This window comes from Mustela putorius, unplaced genomic scaffold, assembly GCF_011764305.1.
Source record: "Mustela putorius furo isolate JIRA1106 unplaced genomic scaffold, ASM1176430v1.1 tig00003942_pilon_pilon_pilon, whole genome shotgun sequence".
NCBI classification, from domain to species: Eukaryota; Metazoa; Chordata; class Mammalia; order Carnivora; family Mustelidae; genus Mustela; species Mustela putorius.
Window position 1 is genome coordinate 13,677,348 of NW_025422087.1, and position 23,823 is coordinate 13,701,170.

The 23,823-nt window shown below is 45.9% G+C and overlaps 1 protein-coding gene across 2 annotated transcripts; it reads left to right on the plus strand.

The window, feature by feature from the left end:
- Window positions 1-4,181: 4,181 nt before the first annotated feature.
- CNIH4 (cornichon family AMPA receptor auxiliary protein 4) lies at window positions 4,182-23,067 on the plus strand. 2 transcript variants are annotated; one of them, XM_045069641.1, is made up of 5 exons: window positions 4,183-4,339; window positions 7,625-7,693; window positions 12,212-12,324; window positions 18,761-18,901; window positions 22,433-23,067. In XM_045069641.1, exons 1-5 carry the CDS (start codon window positions 4,271-4,273, stop codon window positions 22,458-22,460), a joined length of 420 nt encoding a protein of 139 aa, XP_044925576.1. In that variant the 5' UTR covers window positions 4,183-4,270; the 3' UTR covers window positions 22,461-23,067. The 2 variants fall into 2 exon arrangements, with proteins under 2 accessions (XP_044925577.1, XP_044925576.1); XM_045069642.1 differs by lacking the exon at window positions 22,433-23,067 and having other exon boundaries at window positions 4,182-4,339; window positions 18,808-18,901.
- Window positions 23,068-23,823: the final 756 nt, after the last annotated feature.

Genomic DNA, 23,823 nt, shown 5'->3' on the forward strand with positions numbered 1-23,823 from the left:
CAGTGAGAGAGAGCATGAGAGGGGAGAAAGTCAGAGGGAGAAGCAGACTGTCCAAGGAGCAGGGAGCCTGATGTGGGACTCAATCCCAGGACTCTGGGATCATGACCTGAGCTGAAGGCAGTCACTTAACCAACTGAGCTACCCAGGCACCCCAATCGGGACTTTTATTTATTTATTTATTTATTTATTAAAAGATTTCATTTATTTATTTGACAGAGGGAGAGAGATCACAAGTAGGCAGAGAGGCACCCCCAATTTGAACTTTTAAAATAGAACCTATAGGTACGCCTGGTGGCTCAGTGGGTTAAGCCACTGCCTTCGGCTTCGATCCCAGCATCCTGGGATCGAGTCCCACATTGGGCTCCTTGCTCTGCAGGGAGTCTGCTTCTCCCTCTGCCTCTGCCTGCTACTCTGTCTGCCTGTGCGCTCTCTCTCTCTTTCTGACAAATAAATAAAATCTTTTTAAAAAATTAAAAAAAAATTGGGGCGCCTGGGTGGCTCAGTGGGTTAAGCCGCTGCCTTCGGCTCAGGTCATGATCTCAGAGTCCTGGGATCGAGTCCCGCATCGGGCTCTCTGCTCGGCAGAGAGCCTGCTTCCCTCTCTCTCTCTCTCTGGCTGCCTCTCTGTCTACTTGTGATTTCTCTCTGTCAAATTAATAAATAAAATCTTTAAAAAAAAAAAAAAATTAAAAAAAAATTGAACCTATATTTTTAGGTCCCTGCGCAATGAGGAGCCTGCTTGTCTCTCTCCCTCTGCTGCTCCCCCTGTTTGTGGTCTCTCTGTCAAATTAATAAATAAAATCTTAAAATAAATAAAATAAATAAAAAATACAACCTATATTTTATTTTTTAATTTTTATTTTTTAAAAGTATTTATTGGGGGCGCCTGGGTAGCTCAGAGGGTTAAGCCGCTGCCTTCGGCTCAGGTCATGATCTCGGGGTCCTGGGATCGAGCTCCGCATCGGGCTCTCTGCTCAGCAGGGAGCCTGCTTCCTCCTCTCTCTCTGCCTGCCTCTGTGCCTGCTTGTCATATCTCTCTGTCAAATAAATAAAAAAAATATTTTTTTAAAAAGTATTTATTTATTTGACAGAGAGAGACACAGCAAGAGAGGGAACACAAGCACTTTCAGTTTAAAATATAGGTTGGGGGCACCTGGGTGGCTTAGTGGATTAAACCAGCTGCCTTCAGCTCGGGTCATGATCCCAGGGTCCTGGGATCGAGCCCCTCATCAGGCTCTCTGCTCAGCAGGGAGCCTGCTTCCTCCTCTCTCTGCCTCTCTGCCTACTTGTGATTACTGTCTGTCAAATAAATAAATAAATAAAATCTTTTTAAAAAATCAAAATAAGGGACGCCTGGGTGGCTCAGTTTGTTAAGCGGCTGCCTTTGGCTCAGGTCATGATCCCAGCGTCCTGGGATCGAGTCCCACATCGGGCTCCTTGCTTGGCGGGGAGCCTGCTTCTCCCTCTGCCTCTGCCTGCCACTCTGTCTGCCTGTGCTTGCTCTCTCTTCTCTCTCTATGACAAATAAATAAATAAAATCTTTAAAAAAAATCAAAATAACAAAATATAGGTTGTATTTTGGGGCACCTGGGTGGCTCAGTCATTAGGTGTCTGCCTTTGAGTTAGGTCATAATCCCTGGGTTCTGGGATAGAGCCCTGCATCAGGCTGCCTACATGGTGGGAAAGCTATTTCTCCCTCTCCTGTTTCCCCTGCTCTTGTTGCCTTTCTTGCGGTGTCTCTCTCTGTCAAATAAATAAGTAAAATATTAAAAAAACATTTAAACCAAAAGTGTTGATCTCTCTCTTTCACACATAGGTGCCTGCACACAAACATGCACACAGATACACACACACCCTACTTTCTGTTTTTTAACTCTGATCAATATTCTTCTCTCAAATTTTACTTTCCCCATAATTGACATTGCAATCACGTTTTGAGTTTTCAAGTAGGATGAGACAAAGGCTATCTTAATTAAAACTGGTACCTCTAACCCTTGATGGTGGTACCAGCTTTTTTTTTAGTCAGGATAAAACAACAGTTAAAAAATATGGGATAGCTTGTGTTTTCTGCTCCGTGAGAGGAGTGGGAAATGAGGTTTATGTTTTTAAGAAAATCTGCAGGGGCGCCTGGGTGGCTCAGTGGGTTAAAGCCTCTGCCTTTGGCTCAGGTCATGATCTCGGGGTCCTGGGATTGAGCCCCATGTCGGTCTGTCTGCCCAGCGGGGAGCCAGCTTCTCCCCCACCCCACCTCCTGCCTCTGCCTACTTGTGATCTATGTCTGTCAAATAAATAAAATATATTTTAAAAATCTGTAATAATTTTAATGAAATCTCTCCTTACAGTCAGTATAGGTCATTCATTTGGCAAACAATTCCGAAACACCAGCTATTTACAGGATGGAAGGTGCTAGGGGGCAAAAATACTAATAAGATTTGTTTCTTTTTTTGCAGTCCAAGGCATGTCTGGCTGGGCATGTCAAGGAGTGTTGTGTGAGCTCTCTGGAGAGGTGTGGACAAAGTGCAGTAGGAGTGTAGTAATAACTGGTGTATAGATAAACTGTTACCTGTCTGCCTGGCTTTAACCTATGGACCCTTAATAATCCTATGAATTTATGCTTTGTCAGGCAAATCCTGTTGGTTTGCCTTCATACTAATTCCCCTAGTCATCTTCTTCTCTCCTGATTGGTATCCTTGCAAACTTGTCTCCCTTTCATACATTTAGTGCACCAAACAGAAGGATGTTTTTAGAATGTAAGTCAGAACAAGGTACTTTTTTGTTTTTTTAAGATTTTACTTATTTATTTGAGAGAGAGGGAGAGAGAGAAACAGCGCAAGTGAATGAGCAAACATGAGCTGGGGGAGGGGTGGGGGAAGAGAGGCAGACTCCCCGCTGAGCAGCACCCTCACTCCCCCTTCCACCTTCCTTCCACCCCCTACTCCCCTCCAACTCAGGGCTCAGTTGGAGGACTGATATTGTGACCTGAGCCAAAGACAGATGCTTAACCAACTAAGCCACCCAGGTGCCCCTACACCAAGGTACTTTTATACTTAAAACTGTCCAGTGGTTTATCATCACACTAGAATAGAAGTTAAACTCTTTGGGAAGGGTCCCCAAGACCTGTGTGACCTTACCCTGCTCCCTCTGATGTCCTCTCAAAACTCTCACATCCTTCTTCATCCTAGTACAGCCACACTGCCTTCTCTCCTATTCTTCAAGACTACAGTATCTGTGAGCAAGAGGGTGTTTGCAAACACTGCCTGAAAATCTTCAGGGAACTGTTCAGATTTCAAATTAAAAGTTCCTCAGCCTGCCTTTCTCTGATGGTTCAGTTGGCAACAGTTTCCCCTCCTCTGTCCTCTTCAAATTACTTATAACTGCCTGTCATTAATACAGTTTGTTGTCCTCTGTCTCCCCCACTGTAACGGGAGCTGCAGGACCGCGAGGACTTTCCCCCTCTTATTCATCATGTATCCCTAAGGTCCAGGAACTGGCATATACAAGCTGCTCAGAAAATATTGGTTGAATGAACGTATTACTTTGCCCTAATGGGCCTTTAAAATGACATTTCCTCTCTATTTGTTCGCTACCTATTTGCCTGTCTTGCCTCGCACTTTCCTGTATCTCGGGTGTAGGGCAGGTCCTGGCATGTCGTGGGGGTAGTAGAGTCAGTAAGTAGTTGTTGAATGAATGGATGAGATGACCTGCAACACCTTCAAAAATCTTACAGTCTAGAGTGGAGAGAATCGTTGCTGTCACAGAATAAGCAAGGGGCCGTGAAACCTCCGGAGAAACGGAGATCAGGAAGAGCAAGTCTCAACGTGCGAGCCAAGGATTGTTGCGGAGACACTTGGGCTGCAGGAGGAAAACGTCTTAGCATTGCCAATTCGAGGATCCTGTGGGGCTTGCGCGGAATCCAAAAGAAAAATCGCACACTATAACAAATTGTACCAGGTATGCAGCAGATTACCAGCGTTCAGTAATTGCTCGTTGACTAAGTCTTGTCATAATTTCTGGAACGAATCAAATTGAGGGTAGAGTTCCGCCCTTCCCTCTCGCGGGTGTTGGTGCTGACGAACTACACTTTCCAGCATGCATCAGAACTACGGCGGCCGGGGTGGTTCGCGGGGCGGACTACAATTCCCGGCATGCCGCGCCGTGGCGTCCGCACAACGCGCCCTAGCGGCCTGGGCGAGGGCCTATCAGGGGCGGACGGGCGCGGCGGGCGCCGGAGCCGGTTTGACGGAAGGAGCGGCGGCGGCGGCGGCGGAGGATGGAGGCGGTGGTGTTCGTCTTCTCTCTCCTCGACTGTTGCGCCCTTATCTTCCTCTCGGTGTACTTCGTATCCTTGCCTGAGGCGGGGGGAGGCCGGCCGAGCCCTGCGCCCGGGAGACGGGGCTGAGGCGGGGCCGGGCAGGTGCGCGGGGGCGAGGGCGGCCCGGTCGGGACCGGGACCGGGAACAGGGCGGGGTGGAACGACGGCCCAGCGAGGGAGGGCCGTCGGGAAGCCCGCTGTTCCCGCCGCCCCCGCCCCCGCGCACCGGCCCCGCCCCGAGCCGCCGGGTGGCGGGCCTCCCTGGCGGGGCCGCGGGGGACGCTGGGGTCCCGGGCGAGCGGATGCGACGAGCCGGCTCCGGTCTCTGTGGGAGACAGCCACCGCCGCCCTTGTCGTGGCACCGGGGCCTTGGCGGCGTGGCGCCGCCTGGGACGTGGGCGTCGTGCGGGACCGGCCGGGGCTGGGGCCGGGGCAGCCCTCTGCTGGGGACCGTGGGGGGCCGGGTGCCCGTGTGTCTGTGCCGAAACGGCGCCCGCACGGAAGACTTGCTCCTGTGCTGGTCCTCAGACTGGTGTCCAGGCCAGCGCGCGTGAGGGTTGGACCCGCACCCTGCATCCAGTCTTGGTCGTCCCCCAGTGCACCCTCCAGTTTAGGATACTAGGAAACAAACACGGGGAATTGCGTGGTTTTTCTTTTCCTTGGAATTCACTCTCAGTGCTTTCTGATGGAAGTAAACTTTTTGCCAGAGCATCCCGGCTTTTAGGATGTTTGTAGCGTGAGTTTTCAGCGTGACTTCACGCTGTATTGTAGTCGGGCGGTCCGTTGGAGAGAAGGACAGAATTTGCAGTCAGGACCCCTTGCTTTACTAGATGTTTGCTGTGCACAGCGCTTCACCTCTCTCCGCCGGGGGTTTCTTATCTTTACAAAGGGACTTTTTACTTCCCAGCTCTGGGTGTGTACAAGGGCTCAGCCCTCAGCACGGTGCTTGCCTCCCCCGCCCCACTTCAGCTGCACTTTTTACTTGAACTGATGAATTCTAATGAGGAGAACCTTGAGTTGGCTTTGTTTTGTTTTAAGATTTTTTTTTTAAAAGATTTTATTTATTTATTTGACAGAGATCAGAAGTAGTCAGAACGGCAGGCAGAGAGAGAGGAAGCAGGCTCCCTGCCGAGCAGAGAGCCCAATGTGGGACTGGATCCCAGAACCCTGGGATCATGACCTGAGGAGAAGGCAGAGGCCCCAACCCACTGAACCACGCAGGTGCCCTGTTTTAAGATTTTTAAGTAATCTGTGTAGCAGAAGGCTGGGGCTGGAATTCACAACCCCAAGATCAAGGCTCACATGATGTACCAATGAGACAAACAGTCAAGGGAGAACCTTGAGTTTTATTGGGTTTGGTGAACTGAAAGGGCAGAATCACAGGGCCAAGTTTTGACGACCTATGCCCCTCTTGTGGCCTAAGGATCTGGGACTTATAGAGAAATGAAACATGAATTTCTGTGTTTGCAGTTTGGAAACTAGGCTTGATAATTTAAAATGGGCGTGGCTTGTACCAATTTGTGTGTATGGAAAAAACGTTAGGTGGAATATTTTACTTAGACAATCAGGTACATTTAAGGTTTTTTTTGGTTTGTTTTTCTTTTTTCTTTTTTTTAAGATTTTATTTACTTATTTGTCAGAGAGAGAGATCACAAGTAGGCAGAGAGTGGCGGGGAAGCAGGTTACCTGTTCAGCAGAGAGCCAGATGCAGGGCTCAGTCCCAGGACCTTGAGATCATGACCTGAGCCTGAGCTGAAGGCAGAGTCTTAACCCACTAAGCTACCCAGGTGCCCCTAGGGCATCTTTCGATGAGATTCAGCATATTGCTGTATTTTTGGATAGCTGAACCAGCTTAATTCTAGAGGCAAGAGGTAGAATGGTAGAATATTGTCCAGTAGGGATAGAAGTTTTCCCAGACTTTGAAACATGAAGGAAACGGGTGGAATTCAAAATCAGGCAGGGCAAAGGTGAAGATTCAAGTGTGTTTATGGCATTTCTGGATGACTGGGTTAAGAAAGAGAGACATACTTAATTGAGGTGGTAGTAGAAGGTCAGATGGGAAACGCCGGGTTAGAACAGATTTTGAAGAGTTTGCGTGTTAAGGTGGGAAGGCTTTCACTTTATCCTCTAGCCACTGAATATTTTTGACATGAACAAATGGAGTATTAAGAAGATGAATCTGCAGAGTGGGTTGGAAATGGGAAAGACTGGAAGGTAAATCACTGGGGAATGGGCCCATGTGGATTTGAAATAGTTCTGACTGTGGGCAGGTGAAAAGGAGGGATTCCTGGGTGGAGTGAAGAGGAGGGCGTTGCCCAGATCTGCGGGAGGCTGCTTGTAGGACATAAAACAGAGGACAGAGAGAACTTGCCATGTTTTGAGCTTGGGCAAATGGTGCTTGTGTCATCGACAGAAAGAAAACACATTTGGAGGCGGACAATCTGTGGAGAAAATGATGCGTTTGACTTGAATTGTATAGAGGTGTTAGAGAGAATATCCATATGGAAATGTTTAGAATTTAGGTGAGAACATTTATTTTTACTTATTTCATTGGACATTTTCAAGCATGAAAGTAGAGACTATAGAGTAATAACCCCCCTGTTTCTGTGACCAACAGTGATTTTCAGCATTTTGCTTTCTCCTTTCCCAGGGTGAGGGGATGTGGGAACATTTCACAGCAAATCTCAGGCCTTGTATCGTTCCATTGAGGACTTTTCCTTCCGAGTCACACGTCCTCAACGAGTTTGTATGTGGTACTAAAAAACATTTTTTGCTTAATTCTAGTAGAAAGTATATTTAATATGCAAGGTTTCGGAGATTGTAAAAAGTATGAGGAAAACAGGTCATCTGGAAGGAGGCATGGCCAGTGCTGACATAAGACTGTCCTGTATCGATAGTTTTGTATCTTATTCTTTTGTCACATCCTGAGTCTTCAAAGACAGTTTATGGATCTGTCATAGAGAAACACTTTTCGTATTAGTGGGAATTCAGGTTAAATTCACATTTAAATTGTTTTTAAAGGCCTTATTTTCTGTTTCTTAACAGTTAGTGTTTGATTTTTTTAGGAACTCCCATTGAACGTTCTCATATGGGTCACTTTAGAATTGAGCATAAGATTATTTTGTGAAAATAACTTGTTGAAGGAACAGAAGTCAGAAAATTGAGTTGTCGAATGAGTGAACTTTACGGAGATAACTACAGTCTTTTCAAGTCAAATCTCATTCTGCGTTGCATTAGGGTTTCTGTCTGAAACTTAAAAACAAAAATTGTTGTTCTCAAAGAAGTCTTATTATTCCTTATCTTGATCCTCAGATAATTACATTGTCTGATTTAGAATGTGATTACATTAATGCTAGATCATGTTGCTCGAAATTAAACAAGGTAAGACATTTCTTTACTCATTTCCGGCGCTAAAGGTAGTTCTGCACTTTCTGTGTCAGAGATTACTTACAGATAACCAATGTATGTATATTTGATTTTGAAGTGTTTATCTGCTTATTCATTGGAATGTTTGTAGAGCTGTGTTTTTGCAGTATTTTAGATCATGAAACTATACTAGAGGACCTCCCCAGAAATTTTCTTTACAGTGCTTCTTCCTGTGCCCACCAGTACTTTACGAGGGAAAGGCTCATTAGGAGGGTAATTGTCTTTGTCTTCTGTGTCTAAACCCATCCTACCTGCTCGTGACAAAAAACCTCAGTCTTTTTCTTTTTTTTAAGGTTTTATTTATTTGACAGAGATCACAAATGGGCAGAGAGGCAGGCAGAGAGAGAGGGGGAAGCAGGCTCCCCGCTGAGCAGAGAGCCTGATGCAAGCCTCGATCCCAAGACCCTGGGATCCTGACCTGAGCCGAAGGCAGAGGCTCAACCCACGCGCCCCAACCTCAGTCTGTTTTTTGTTGCATAAAAGACAATCTTCTTTTCGTGGCTTGCTGAAAAATGGAATTAATGAGTTGGTTTGTTTCAAGGCCATTTTACTTTTGGTATATAGTCAGAACTTGATGTTGCTAAGAATACTCTTGAGTTGCAGGGTTGTCTGCATGGAGGAAAACCAGTTAGTCCTGATTCATTTTATGGGCTGAGCAGACAGAAGAGCTTTCTGGATAAAAGTTCATGTTAACAATTCACTAAATACTAAGAGGTGCCTTTGGCTTGACCTAAACATCATTCTGTGTGTCTTTTCACCTCTTCATCTACTTAACGAGGGGAAAAAGTCACATGTGGAAAATTAAAATTTCTAGTAAACGATACTCCTCTTGTTTTCTTTATTTTGGATTTTCTGGAACATGGCTTAATATAATGACAGATTTTAAATAAAAGATTTTGTACTTAAAGACTTCTAAAAAAATTGAGATGTAATCCATATTATATTAGTTTCAGTCCTCCTCACCTTCACAAGAATGATTAAATATATATCTTACCAGCTGGATTGTATTTCTTTTTATATTTCTTGCTTATGCAATATTTTAGGGGGCATTTAATTGGGTTTTCTTTTATAAAAATAAAAATTGAAATGCAAAGATAAGATTACCTGGATTTTTCTATTGAGAAAATTACCCTTCAATTTGAAGTTAAGTCATTTTTTTAATGTAAAATTTTATTTTTCTGAAGGTAATATTTGCACACAACTCGTCAAAGATATTACAAATCTTACACTGAAAAATAGCAGTCTCTGTCTGACCCCTTTGAATCATATCTGTCACACTTTTTAGGGGAAGCTGATTTCCACACTTGAGCTGTTAATTTTTTTTTGATATTTATGTCCATATTTCTTTTATATACTCGAACTGCTATTTCTTGATTTATCATTTTAAGTATCCCCTATTGACTTCTGAGGCAATATGATAGATTTAGTTCTTAGGTACCTCCTTCTCTGAACATCACCTCTCCTATTTTCCTTTTTGGGTTAAATTGATATTCAGTGTTTGTGTTTACATTGTTACTATGTAGTGTTAAAATAACATGCTAGGGGAGCCTGGGTGGCTCAGTGGGTTAAGCCTCTGCCTTCGGCTCAGGTTGTGATCCCAGGGTCCTGGGATCGAGCCCCGCATCGGGCTCTCTGCTCAGCAGGGAGCTTCCTTCCCCGTCTCTCTCTCTCTGCCTACCTCTGCCTACTTGTGATCTCTGTGTGTCAAATAAATAAATAAAATCTTAAAAAAAAAAATAACATGCTAATTCTTTTTTAGTATTGAGCCTCATGATAGGACAGTCATCATATTTTTCTTTCTTTTGTGTTTTTCTGGATAGTTTTCTCTTTCTCTCTTACGTTTTTAAAATTTCCTTAGTTTTCACTTACCTGTTATGAAGTCTTTTCAGATACATCTTTAAAGTTTTCCTGTACTATTTTCTACATGGGTCAAACATTAAAATAATCTATCAGGGGAGCTCTTTTCCAGGTGACCTTTCTTCCTGACACCACTTTCCTCTTGCTGTGCTCTGGACTGGCCACTTCCAGGCCCGCCCGTAGCCCGCATCCTGGGATACCTGGTCTGGGCCCTCCTTGGAAGTCATGTCTCCCTTCCGATCTGCTGTTCTGTTTTGCTGGAGTAGCTTCTTGAGATATGGTACATGGGGTCTAAATTTGGAGGCCTTGCCTGTTTGAAAATGTCTTGTCCTTACCTTCGGCAATAGTTTCTCTGAGCAAAGCGTTCGTTCGAGGTTGGCGAAGATTCTCTGTCAGAGTTTGAAAGACATTGGTCTCCTGACTTCTGTCATTCACATGGGGCAGTATGATGCCCTTTTGATTTCTTACCTTTTGATGTGACCTTCCCACCCCTCCCCTCCGTCTTTTTCTCTTCCTTGTTCTCTCCAGGATTTTGGGGAATTTTGCAGGGCTTCCCCTTTCTGTGCCTTCCCTAAGGCTTTTTTCATGTGCTGTTTCTACCTTCTGTGGCTCTTTCAACCTGGCACATCTTTTCTTTCTTTGATAATGTGTGCCCCCACCCCCACCCCCTCCCCCCCACACTCCTTTCCCTTCCCTTCTTTTTCAACAACTGGATAATTCATCTGCTGATTATCTGCTGTTCTATTTTAAAAGTTTTATCTGTTTTTTTTCCCCTACCTTTTTGTTTCAAGTTCCCTGTGCTTGCTCTTCTGATTTTCTAGGGTGCATACCATTTTACGTCAGGTTTTTGTTTCTAAGAGCTTGTTGTCTTCTTCGTTCAAGTTTGAGTTTCTTAGCGCTCTGAGAATCTTGATTTCATGGTTTTTTAAATTTCCTTGTGCTTCCTCCATTATCTCTGTTCCCTCCAAGCTCCTTAACCCCTGTGTTCTCTCCTCTCAAATTAGAGGCATTCCTCGATTTTTGGTACTGGCTGTCTGTCCATATGCAAGGGTAAAGCCCTGAAATGCTTTACTGGGAGACAGACTCCACTGTTGGGTAATTGGTATCTTCCTGGGCTTTTGTTGGGGTACCGGACGGGCAGTTATTTTGTCTGTGTTCTTTCTTGTGCTGTTAAGTTACTCCAGGGGAGAATTTTCCAGGCTCCTGCTGGGGGCCATAAGCCTAGTGCTGATTAGGGGAAGAACAACACATTGCTAAGGAGCTAAGGAGGGAAGAGTATGAAAACATAGGGCTTGGTTGAAAGTAAGTAAAGCAATCATCATCCTGTTAAGTATCGCCTTCTAAAACTTTTGCTTCCAGTTGGTCTATGGAAAACAAGGTAAGAAATAGAGTTTGGAAGCTCCTGCTGTGTGGACGGAGGGCACAGAGAGAGGGGAACTGCCCGCTCTCCCTAATTCTGTGCAGCAGGGATTGTCAGCTCTGCATTACAGATGAAAAAGGCTGATGAGAAAGTCGTGGCTCAGAAAGGGCAGACGACCTTCTTAAGATTGCTAAACTCATCAGGAGGCTAGAGGATGAATTCCACTCCAGGTTTGACTCTGCAGCTCGCACCTGTCAGCAGTAGACGCAATTGGTTACACTTAAAAAAAATCTGTATTACATATAAAAAGTTCCTGTTGATTTCATATTAGGTCTAAGGCCTAGCAAATCCCCTTTTTGTTTTTAAAAACAAGTTTCTAAAATCTTAATGCAGAGAACCCTGGATCCTGTGGGTTTGGGCTTACACTGTATTGTTCTACCACTTAGGTAGCTTTGTAACCCTGGGCAAGTTACTTAAGCTCTCTTGAGTTTTTCCCATTTCTGCAAGTGCAGGTTACCAGTTTGTGTCTGCATGAATATATTAACTTCCTTTAGAAGAAAAACCTCTATTCTTATGGGAGGAAGATTACTAGTGAATGGAGGACCTGCTGAAATAGCTCTCTTGTGCAGGAGAACCAAATAGAGTGTCGCCCAGTTGACAAGGGGAGCATAGAGGGCAGTGGGTACTGCCCAGCCAGTAGCTGACATCTTGGTTCATTACCACATCTGCTCAACTTTGAGCTGTTAATGTGATCTATTAAAGAACCCGTGTGTGTGTGTGTGTGTGTGTGTGAGAGAGAGAGAGAGAGAGAGAGAGAGAGAGAAATGATTTCCATCAGGATTCTAGAGATTGGAAGATGTTTAAGATTGATATTCTGACTTTCAAGGCATTATATATCTGGATATAAACCACCCCAAATTAGAGTAAGAGGCTTTAGCATAGATGTTGGAATAGAAAGTAAATGATACTCCATTTTCCCTCTAGTTGTCATTCATGCCTCCTTCGTGAATGAATCTGAACCTTTGCTCAGGATAAAACGTAATTGAAATTTAAGGCCGTTATTTTTAAACTGTGCCCTGATGTATTTGCATGGGGTATGCAGTTTCTGCAGTATGCAGATTTGGGTCATCTGAATCTAAAAATAATCTTGAACCACGAGCTTATAAATTCTGTGTATTCATTGATTTAACTTCAAATAAAAGGTGCATTCAGGAAGAGCACAGGGGCAGATGTAATACTGTGTTCTTCCCTTGCAGTGGGTAATCCCAGAGTTGATTGGCCATACCATCGTCACGGTATTAATGCTCGTTTCACTGCACTGGTTCATCTTCCTTCTCAACTTGCCTGTTGCCACTTGGAATATATATCGGTGAGTATAGTTTGTTTACAGCTTTGCGTCATGGCAATTTAAAAGAACATTTAAAAAAAGTAATAGCTTGGGGCGCCTGGGTGGCTCAGTGGGTTAAGCCGCTGCCTTTGGCTCAGGTCATGATCTCAGGGTCCTAGAATCGAGTCCCGCATTGGGCTCTCTGCTCAGCAGGGAGCCTGCTTCCCTCTCTCTCTCTCTGCCTGCCTCTCCGTCTACTTGTGATTTCTCTGTCAAATAAATAAATAAAATCTTAAAAAAAAATAGCCTTTTCTCCTGTAATAAAATATGTGCCAGTCATGAAATAAATGACAGCAGAATGCTACATTAAATCAGAATACATTTTTATTTTCTTTGGTATGCTGGGCAAGTAGCAATTTGCATGATCTACTCTTGTAAAAACTTAGATTTACAGGTATAAATTTAGACAATATGGAATGTTTAGTTGAGTTGTCTAAGGAATTGTGTGGTGGTTTCCATTAAGAATGACCCAAAGTTGGGGTGCCTGGGTGGCTCAGTGCGTTAAGCAGCTGCATTCAGTTCAGGTCATGATCCCAGGGTCCTGGGATCGAGCCCTGCATCAAGCTCCCTGCTGGGTAGGGAGCCTGCTTCTCCCTCTCCCTCTGCCTGCCACTCAGCCTACCTGTGCTCTCTTTCGCTGTCAAATAAATAAAAAAGCCTTAAAAAAAATACCGGAAGACCTTGTTTAAAAAAAAAAAATGATCAAAAGCCTGAGAATGTAAGATTCTTTTTTTTTTTTTTTTAAAGTGTTGAATGGGAATTTTTTTTTTTTTTAAAGATTTATTTGACAGAGATCACAAGTAGGCAGAAAGGCAAACAGAGAGAGAGAGAGAGGAGGAAGCAGGCTCCCTGCTGAGCAGAGAGCCCGATGCGGGACTCGATCCCAGGATCCTGAGATCATGACCTGAGCTGAAGGCAGCGGCTTAACCCACTGAGCCACCCAGGCGTCCCGGAATGTAAGATTATTGTTATTTATTTATTTATTAAAAGATTTTATTTATTTGACAGACAGAGATCACAAGTAGGCAGAGAGGCAGGCAGAGAAAGAGGAAGGGAAGCAGGCTCCCCGCGCTGAGCAGGGAGCCTGACGTGGGGCTCGATCCCAGGCCCCTGGGATCATGACCTGAACCGAAGGCAGAGGCTCTAACCCACTGTGCCACCCAGGTGCCCCAGATTCTTGTTATTTATATCTGCAGGTTTTAATTAGTGTATATCTGGAATGCTCCAGAGAGACTTTCATTTTAAAGTCTGCAGACTAGATAATGTCAGAATTCTAACTTAATGAATTTAGGAAGCTTTTCAAAAGCTTGGTGTAAACCCTTATTGGATGTGATAGTATAGTTGAGCACTTGTACAGACAATATGTATTTTCTTTAAAGAACTGTGGGATAATCTTGGCAAACCTAAGATTATTTTTAGTAGTTTGCTGTTCTGCTAAGTTTTTAGGTTTTGTTTGGTTTTCTGTGCTTGTTTTTTTTTTTCTACTTTTATCTAGTTTTGGGGTAAAATCATCAGCTGATCTTGATTTGTGGTTTTTAATTTTTATTCATTTTTTTAAAAGTTTATTAATCTTTAAAAAATTAATTAATTATTATTTTTTTCTTTTTAAAGATTTTATTTATTTGTTAGAGAGAGAAAGAGAGACAGAGCACAAGCACAGACACAGAGTGGCAGGCTAGAGGCAGAGGGAGAAGCATGCTTCCAGCCAAGCAAGGAGCCTGATGTGGGACTTGATCCCAGGATGCTGGGATCACGACCTGAGCTGAAGGCAGCCGCCCAACCAACTGAGCTACCCAGGTGTCCCTAAAAATTATATTATGTTTAGTAATCTCTGCATCGCATGTGGGTCTAGAACTCATGACCCTAAGATCAGGAGTCACACGCTTTTCCAGCTGAGCCAGCTGGATGCCCCATACCTCTGAGTTTTTAAAAGTGCAGTTAGAGGGCTCCTGGGTGGCTCAGTTGGTTGAGCCTTTGGCTCAGGTCATGATCCATCGAGTCCTGCATCGGGCTCCCAGCTCCTTGGGGAGTCTGCTTCTCCCTCTGACCTTCTCTCTGATGCTCTTACTCATTCTCTCTCAAATAAATAAAATCTTAAAAAACAAATTTAAAAGTGCAGTTAGTAAGAATGACAAAGAAAATAATAAAGGAGCGGTGGAAAGAGGCTAGGGAGTACATGGTAACGGAAGGCCTGAGGATGAGGAAGTGAGTGGATTTGGGGGAATGAATTTATACATAAAGATCGTGAGATTAGAACCTGAGCTACGGAAGAGAGTTTAAATCTCCATACCTTTTTTTGGGAGGGAAAGACTTAATTTTTCTTTCCAGTTTCTTTTTGCTCTTCTGTGGTCATCCCATAGTCCAACCCCCTGACCTGAGTTCAGTGAGAAGCATGCGCTTTTCACCCACCTACTAAGGTGCAGGTCTGCGCAGACCTGGTGCACAGCTCCATGCCCCTGGGGTCCCTCCGAGCAGAACGTGAATTGGGGAGTGAGAGCGGGACCCTCTGAGGCTGGATCTTAGCCATATCTCAGTGTACCCCATCAGTCCTCTGCAGGCCCCAGCAGGTGCCAGAGGAAGAGCAGGCTTGGGTGCAGCTGCTTTATGCAGAGGATAGACTATAGCAGGAGGCTCTGTGAGGTTTTAATGGGGAGGACAGTAGAGTCCATGGCTTCTCTTCCCTGTCATCATAGAGATTGTGTGGGTTTATTGCCCTGATGATGGCTGCAACAGATTGATGGTTGTTCATAGATTTACCTTCTCTTTAGAAAGGTTGGGGTGGGGACACTTGGGAGGCTCAGTCGGTTAAGCATCTGCTTTCGGCTCAGGTCCTGATCCCAGGGTCCTGGGATCGAGTTCCGCCTTGGTCTCCCAGTGGGGAGCCTGCTTCTCCCTATCCCTCTGCTGTTCCCCCTGCTTGTGTGCACTCTTTCCCTCTCTGTCAAATAAATAAAATCTTTTTAAAAAACAGAAAATAAAAAAAGGTTAAAAAAAATAGATGGCTCGTTTCCTCTTTTCAGACGTCTATGCTTTATGCTTTTGGGGCTACAGACATCTGAAATGGACTCTGCCGCAGGACAAAGAGGCAAAACACAGGATAACAGAATATACTAGTTCAGTTCGAGGTAGACTGAGGTGCCGGAGGAGCGGTGGGAACTCTGGCTGGGAAGAGAGGCAGATGGCTGCGCTTGGGCCGCTTGTGGAGAGCTTGTGTGAGTGGAGCTGTGCAGGGTGGGTGAGGGGCTCCCCCTGGGCATGTTAGAGGTGGGGAGGGCTGGAAGGGAAATCAGGAGGCAGATGTGCAGGGCAGATTTAAGGACGCATCTGGCGGCAGTCACAGAGATGAGGAATGGGAGCAGATGAAGCACGGGATGGGTCACACAGAATCTTGGTCCATGGAGTTGGTATATAAATATGAGAGTAGTAGTAGCGTGGAGTTCACCCATTTCAATTTTTTTTTTTTTTTTTTTTTTTTTTTTTTTTTTTGAGAGAATGAGAGAGAGCGTGAGAGGGGAGAGGTCAGAGGGAGAAGTGGGCTACCCGCTGAACAGGGATCCCGATACAGGACTAGATCCTGGGCTCCAGGATCATGATCTGAGCCGAAGGCAGTTGTTTAACCAAATGAGCCACCCGGGCACCCCAAGTTCACCCATTTAAAGTATTCTTTTAGAACGTGTAGAGATTTCAGCAGCCATCACCACAGTCTATTTTAGAACAGGTTCATTACTCCAAAGGAAAGCCCCCTCTACCCATTAGCTGCCACTCCTTCCTGCCCTCCCCTCCCCAGTCAGCAGCCACCCTCTACTTTCTGTCGCCCAAGATGACCTATTCCACACAGACGCATCCTAGAGGAGAGTTCAGTACGTGCTCTTTTGTGGCAGGCTTTTCTCACTTGCTGTTGTGTTTTCAAGATCCATCTGTGAGTGGCTGATGTCCGTTCTTCACTCCGTTGTGTTTCTGAATGATAGCCCACTGTATGGGTAGACTACGTTTTGTGTGTCCATTTGCACTGGATGGGCATTTGAATTGTTTGTTTTTGGCTGTTAAGAGTAATTCTCCCGTGAACATTCATGTACACGTGTTTGTGTGGAGATCCATTTTCATTTTTCCTAGGAGTGGACTTTTATCTAGTTTTGGGGTAAAATCTAGATAAATTTGGGTCCTCCGGTAACTTTGTTTCACCTTTGGATGAACTGCCTAGATGTTCAGAAGCAGCTGTGCCAGTTTACCTTCCCTCCGGCTGTGTGTGTGAGGGTTCCATCATTTCCACGTCTTCGCCAAGCTGTTGTTGTGTGTTTTTATTTAAGTCCTCTCCACACCCTGGGTAGTGCTCGAACTCATGACCCAGAGGTCAAGAGTCGTGTGCCGTTCCACCTGAGCCAGCCAGGCACTCTGTGTCTTTTAACTTGGCCATCCTGCTGGGTGCGGTGTTTGACTGTGGTTTTGATTTATATTTCCCTAATGACTAAGGGAATTGAGGACCTTTTAATGTGCTTAGTAGTCATTCACGTATCCTCTTAGCATGTTTTGAATAGGTAAATTGATCAAATATCTTTGCGAAGACTTTTCTGGAAGCATCGTGTAGTATCGATTGGATGGTGGAGAAAAGCCAGGAGGGTAGGGAAGCCCGTTCAGAGTCTGGGCTGAGACTGTGCAGCTGGAGCGAGGTTGGGATGCAGGAACTGGAAAGACCAGCTCTGTGGAAGCAGGATGAGGAGGGAGGGGAAGGGTGGGGTGGAGAGAGTCTGTGAGGACCACCTGGAAAATGGTGACAGTGCTGCTAGGTGACTTGGACATCAGAGGAGGACAAGACTTATCAGAGACAGAGCTGAGATGTCTGGACACTCACGTGTCAAGCCCTCCACTCAGCTCTAGGTGGGCTGCAAGATTTGGGGGAGAGTTTCAGATTTGTGGGACTCAGGGACATTTGGTTTCACAGAAGTTGTTGTTGAGAAACTGTGTGTGTGGCAGGAAAGATTCGGTGACAATGCAAGGTTGGGACTCATTGTTTCACTAGTGGCACAGTCTGGGTGTCGCTGCCTACACTTACACTGCTGGACCTTCCGGAAGTGGCCCGATTTCCTCACTTGGAAAGGGAATTGTTTGGGGAAGAAGACTGTGACATACACGATGAGATGAAATAAATATGAAAGCCTTAAATACTCCATGGTATGTTGAACATAGTATCTTCAGGATTTTTTTTTTTTTTTAAGATTTTATTTATTATTTGTTTGACAGAGAGATCACCAGTAGGCAGAGAGGCAGGCAGAGAGAGAGAGAAAGCAGGCTCCCTGCTGAATAGAGAGCCCGTTGCAGGGCTCGATCTCAGGACCCTGAGATCATGATTTGAGCCAAAGGCAGAGGCTTAACTGAGCCATCCAGGTGCCCCTCTTCAGGATTTTTTAAAAACAGTTGAACTCTTCTGAGTGTGTGGGAACACTGGGAGGAATTGGTTCGGAGTCAGAAGGAGGTGCCCATTCATGTCCCACTGTGGCCAGGCCTCCGCCGCTATAAGTACATTTTTGGCTCATGAGGTTATCATTACTTAATAATAGCTTGAATTTGGCCTGTTTTTGTTAAGACTTCCATAAACTTAGACATCAGGTGTTGACTCTGAACTATCTAGTGTCTTAACTAAAGAGGAGTTCTGTCTTCACTGTGGAGGCACTTGCATTTCCGTTCTTTCTTCTCTAAATTGTGCTTATAAGCTGGGCGCCATTTATAAACCTGCAGACTGAGGCGTGTTATCTCCAGATCAGCAGGAGCACAGAGGAGGGCTCGAATCTGGACACAGAATTTCTCACTGTCTTCTGTGAAATGGGAATAATTATGTTTGTCACTACTTCTTCTAAAGATCTTGCCTCAGGGGTGCCTGGGTGGCTCCGGGTCGTGGGATCAAACCCTCAGTTGGGCTCTGCTCAGTGTGGAGTGTTCTTGAGATTCCCTCTCTCGTTCTCCGTCTGCCTCTCTCCTTGCTTGCTTCTGCACATGTTCTCTCTCATGAATTAATCTTTTTCAGAAAAGATGTTGCATTTATTATTTTAGAACTTTGTTAGATAAAGAGGTTTCTAAGAACTTGGTAAGATTGGTTTGGTTTAGAGTCCTCTTTATGTGTGTCTGGTGGAAAATGGCTGTAGGTAATGACCAGATTAGGAGTTTTCTATGGGTGGGTAAAAGGGTCTCGATAGTAAAATATCCTTCTCTAGCGTGTCACTGTATTTTTTTCAGAGAGCAGGAAATTGCAGTACAAATTAACAAGCATATCTTTCAAAGGAAAACCACGTGGCACCCTGTTCCCATACGGTCTGGACTTAAGGCTGCTATGATTGGTTCACTTTTCAAGGTTGGCTCTTATTGAATACCTCCTTTTGAGTATTTATACTGATGATCTGATTTCCCTCTAATGTGTGCACACCAGGTTCATTATGGTGCCGAGTGGGAACATGGGAGTGTTTGATCCGACAGAGATACACAACCGGGGGCAGCTGAAGTCACACATGAAGGAAGCCATGATCAAGCTTGGCTTCCACCTGCTCTGTTTCTTCATGTATCTTTATAGGTGAGTTTAAAGAGGCCTTGCGGCGTTTCCGTGTATCTGATGCCCGCTCTTGGGTGAGGTGCCACTGGCCTGTCGGCCTTAGTGTGGGCTATGCAGAGCTTCGGGAGATCCTGCAGAATTCTGGTGGTTGTGTGCATTTTGTATGTGTCACTGAATCCGTGTGTCGTGGGACCTGCGGTGGAGCTGCTCTGTGGCGTTCGTTACGCCTTGGCTCGGAGGCCGTCTTGTGCTTTCTCTTCTTCCCATGTCTAGGCCTCACTGCTGATCATGAGTGGTGCAGGCCGTCCTCCTGGGGACTGGCCCGCTGTGGGTCTCCTCGGGGTCAAGCATGGAGAGCTGAGAGTTGGCCTGGTCTTTGTCCATGGTGAGGACCTGAGCATGGCGCTGCCTCACCAGCATCCCTGGTGGCCCATTCTGGTGGAACTGCGTCAGCCTTCCGGTCGCGGCACATGGGACATGAGGGCCCCCAGCAGAGACTGGCCCTCAGACATGGGATGCCTCGTTATGTCCCATGTTAAACTGTGTTGTAGAGATAAGCGTGCCATTTACTCCTTTATCTGTCCCAGGCTGATGGATAGAGCAAGGAAGAGAAACAAGATCATTGTGCACATATGATTTGATGAAACCTTTTGGAGGCCAGAAGTCAGACTTAACCTTTGTATGCAAGCTTACCTAGATCATGCCTATTCTTTTCCCTAGGTAAATTTAAATTTTCACACAGGCATGAGGACTCTTAGGAAGAACTTGTGTTGAGCTAAATTTCTATCATTCAGAGGGTTCCAGTAATTAGAAACTGCATAGAGATGGCAGTTTTTAAAAATTGCTGTTTTGTTTGAAAGAGTTTTGAAGTCCGAGCCATTCGTCTGCCTGATAAAGCAGGCTTTCTAAAATCCTTTCACTGGGCTTAGTCCATCCACAGACTTAGATTTGGATTGAAATTAGGTTAGATTCTTTAGTTTTCATTATTGGTCATATTTAGTTTTCTTAATTTTTTTAAGAATTATTAATTTTTATTTATTATCATTAATTTTTAAAAAAGATTTTATTCATTTGAGAGAGAGAAAGAGATCACAAGCAGGCAGAGAGAGAGGGGGAAGCAGGCTCCCTGCTGAGCAGAGAGCCCGATGTGGGGCTCGATCCCAGGACCCTGAGATCATGACCCGAGCCGAAGGCAGAGGCTTTAACCCACTGAGCCACCCAGGCGCCCCATTGTTAATTTTTTTAAAAAGTAATCTCTAAGCCCAGTATGGGGCTTTAATTCCTGTCCCTGAGATCAAGAGTCCTATACTCCACCAACTGAGCCAGCCAGGGGCCCCTTTCCTGGTTTTTAAAATACAGAAAAGCAGGGATGTTGGACAATAGAGGTTACCAAAAAAAAAAAAAAGAGGGGTGCCTGGGTGGCTTAGTGGATTAAGCCTCTGCCTTCGGCTCAGGTCATGATCTCAGGGTCCTGCGGTCGAGCCTTGCATTGGGCTCTCTGCTCAGCAGGGAGCATGTTTCTTCTTCTCTCTCTGCCTGCCTCTCTGCCTACTTGTGATCTATCAAATAAATAAATAAAATCTTTAAAAAAAAAAAAAAAAGAGGGGCTCCTGGGTGGCTCGATGGGTTAAAGCCTCTGCTTTCGGCTCAGGTCATGATCTCAGGGTCCTGCGATCGAGCCCTGCATTGGGCTCTCTGCTCAGCAGGGAGCCTGCTTCCCCCTCTCTCTGTCTCCGCCTGCCTCTCTGCCTTCTTGTGATCTCTGTCAAATAAATGAATAAAGTCTTAAAAAAAAAAAGAATTTATCTACATAGACATTTAGATACATTGTTATCTGTAGACATCTATGTTAACTAACTTGGATTTAAATATAGATAAAAATAATTGAAAAACTGGGATAAAAAAGCACATTGGTATCGTTTTCTGATTCTCATACTGCACCTTACATTTTACGTGTTTAATTTTCAGTCCTTACTTTAAAAATGAAGAAGAAAGAGCAAAGAAGTGTACTAGTAACACGATGACACACCCCTTTGTAACATGAAACTACCTGAAGGTGTCTGGGCCGCCAGAGAGAGAGGCTGTGGGCAGGGCTGGAAGCAGCGTTGATCACAGTAGAGCCCTTCGTGGGTGTGGGGGTTGGGGGATGCGGGGTCTGGGAGGAGGATCCTGCCTAGTAGACGCCAAGTCCTGGGATTTGAAAGTGCACACGAGTCTCCGGGTGGGCTGTGGTTGGCTTCACGGTAGTGGGATGGGACTGGAAGTGGGCGGAGGGGTTGGGGTGCTGCTGGGGCAGGTTGAGGGGGACCCCACACAACCAAGTGTTAGGTAGGCAGCCTTCGAGGCTGGTTTGGGAGACACCACATCCCTCTTTCTTGCCTCACGTTCTGAGCTTGTGTCTTTTACCTTGCTGTGGCCTCACCCCTGGTTGTCCCAGCGGCTTGCACCCCGGACGAGGGAGCAGTCTCAGAGGGCACGCTGGTCACACTTTCTCCCTCTCAGGGCTGCTCCTGTGTCTGGTGGCTTTATTCCCAGTCATCTGGTCCCTCATGCAGGCCCCCCAGCTGGTCCTCTCCGGGTCGCCTGCTGCATGGTGGACGCTCAGGGTTTGTCCCATGGAATTAGAGGGGGAAATACCCATCTTCTTAGAGAGTGCTGGAGCCCATGCCATTGGTGTTGGGTTGGGTGTCGGCCTAGTGCAGGCTGGGCCTGGCCACTTACTCTGTGACCCAGGGCTACTTTCTGAAGCTCTCTGCGACTCAGTTTCTTCGTCTGGAAATGGGATTGTAACCAGTACCTACCTCACTGGGTCATGATCTGGACTAATTGAGATAACACACATAAAGCACTTGGGTTTGTGCTGACCTAACTTTAATGTGCGGACATCTTTCCAGAGTGTGTGTTTGTGCTGTGCACGGCGTACACTGATGTGGTGGAACTTGGATAAGTAAGGACACCATTAGTGCTCTGTGCTCTGGTCCTCTGCTCTTAGTACAGCCAGGCTGACATCAGTACAAGGACATGATGGCGGTCCTGTCGCCGCTGTTGGCTGTGGTGGTTTTAGCAGAATGTACTGGATAACTGCCATGGTCCCGACATTGCGCCTGGGGGGCCACACAGAGCCTGGCGCAAAAGCGGGGTGCCACTAGGCTCGGTGCTCAGTGCCTGCAGGGGCGAGTCCTGAGCCCGCCCTCCTAGCCGCTGTGCAGTCTGTGCAGGGGCATCCCAGGGGGACAGGGATCAGTTCTTGGTCCTCGGGACGGCATGTGTGAGGTCCGGCTGGACAACTAATTTTGGTTTGTTTTCTGGCTGTGGCTGCTTCTGAGCTGTAGCCCAACATTGGTTTTAGGTTACGCTGCCACCCCCTCCCCAGTTATTTATTTTGGTTACATGAAAAAAGTCGGGGCTTTGAGGGGCCCTAAGTAGATACTCTTTTTTTAAAAAAAAGTGCCAGTGGTTGCTGAGCCTCGGAGACGTGAGCCTGGACAGAGCAGACCTCGTGGGCACTGTGCTTGGGAGACGCTGGTTAACACTCGTCTCTTCTCTCCGCAGTATGATTTTAGCTTTGATAAACGACTGAAGCCCGAGGAGCTGTGCCCGAGTCCGACTGCAGCACGCAGCCCGGGAGCCACAGGCGGCAGAACTCCTCCTCAGAACCGCAGCCATAGCAGTATATTTTTTCCTCTTTGAACAAAAGAAAAATATTTTTGCTGTATTTTTACCATATAAAGTATTTAAAAACACGAATTGAGTTTTTGTAGATTTCTGGTTCTCAACTTTAGCCCAGACCCTGACCCATTTCTCATCATCTGTGTGCTGAAGATTGTCATCCGTACGTAGCGGTGGGAGCACCACGCCGGCCTCGCGCGCCAGAGAAACAAAGGACACACGTCAAAGGGAAAGCCCTCCAGACGCTCTGCTGAGAAGGCAGAGTGCAGAGCAGTGCTGTTAATCTGGGAAGAGGAAGAGAGAAATTATCCCTCTTGCGGCAGCTTTGTTGATTTAATTCAGTGTAAAGATGTATGGGACTGTCAGCTCAAAGTCTTTTCATAAGAATGTTAACAGAAAATGGCATTTCAAAAAATATATCTTTCTTTGCAGAATCTGTGAAACCCCATAAGCCATTTGTCCAGGTATGATGTAATTCCTGCTTCTAGAAAGAAAAATAAATCAAAAATTCAAACTTTTATCAAGAATTTTCATTTAAAGCCACTGCCTTCAAAATCACCTTCAAACCTATTCTGGCCTCAGATACATTGCCTGATGGGTTTGGAGAGGTGATTTGGTAGAAGATGCTTATCAGATTAGAGCAGGAATAGCCTGGTCACCAAGTGACCACGGAGCCATTACCGTGCCGCCTCTGACCTGCCGTGCCCATGTCCACCCTGTGACCAGGGACAGGCTGTCTCGCAGACGTGGAGCTCCCCAGCCAAACTCTGTTCCCTGGAGCCGGGCCTGCTCTTGGGCTTGGCGTGAGTGTTGAGCTCTTGGGCTCTGTTTGCTGGGCAACGTGACCCAGCTATTGATTCTCGGTTCTGCTTCTTGCCCTGGTGTCGCCATCTGGAGCCCTGGCCTCGAGGTCGGACACAGCTGTTTCACGGCAGAATCCGAGGGAGTTGCCCATGTCCGGGCAGAAGTGGGCAGCTATGCAAGGTGTGGGGTCACCAAGAGGTCAGACGCCACGTGTCCTTTCTGTCCAGGACTCTGAACGGCCTGGGCAGAAGTCCCAAGACTGATTAGCCTGACTCCCTGGATAGCAGGGCCCAGCAGCTGGCCGCATGTGGCAGAATGGGGACTGGTAGATGAGGGAAACTGTGGCTGTCGGCCTCCAGGGCCTTAAGCCCCTCCTGGTGATGGGTAGAGTTGATGCCCAGAGCCAAGCAGCTATAACATGGAAGTGACTGGGCGGGGGGGTGAGGATGACTTCCTTACCTTTTCCTTCA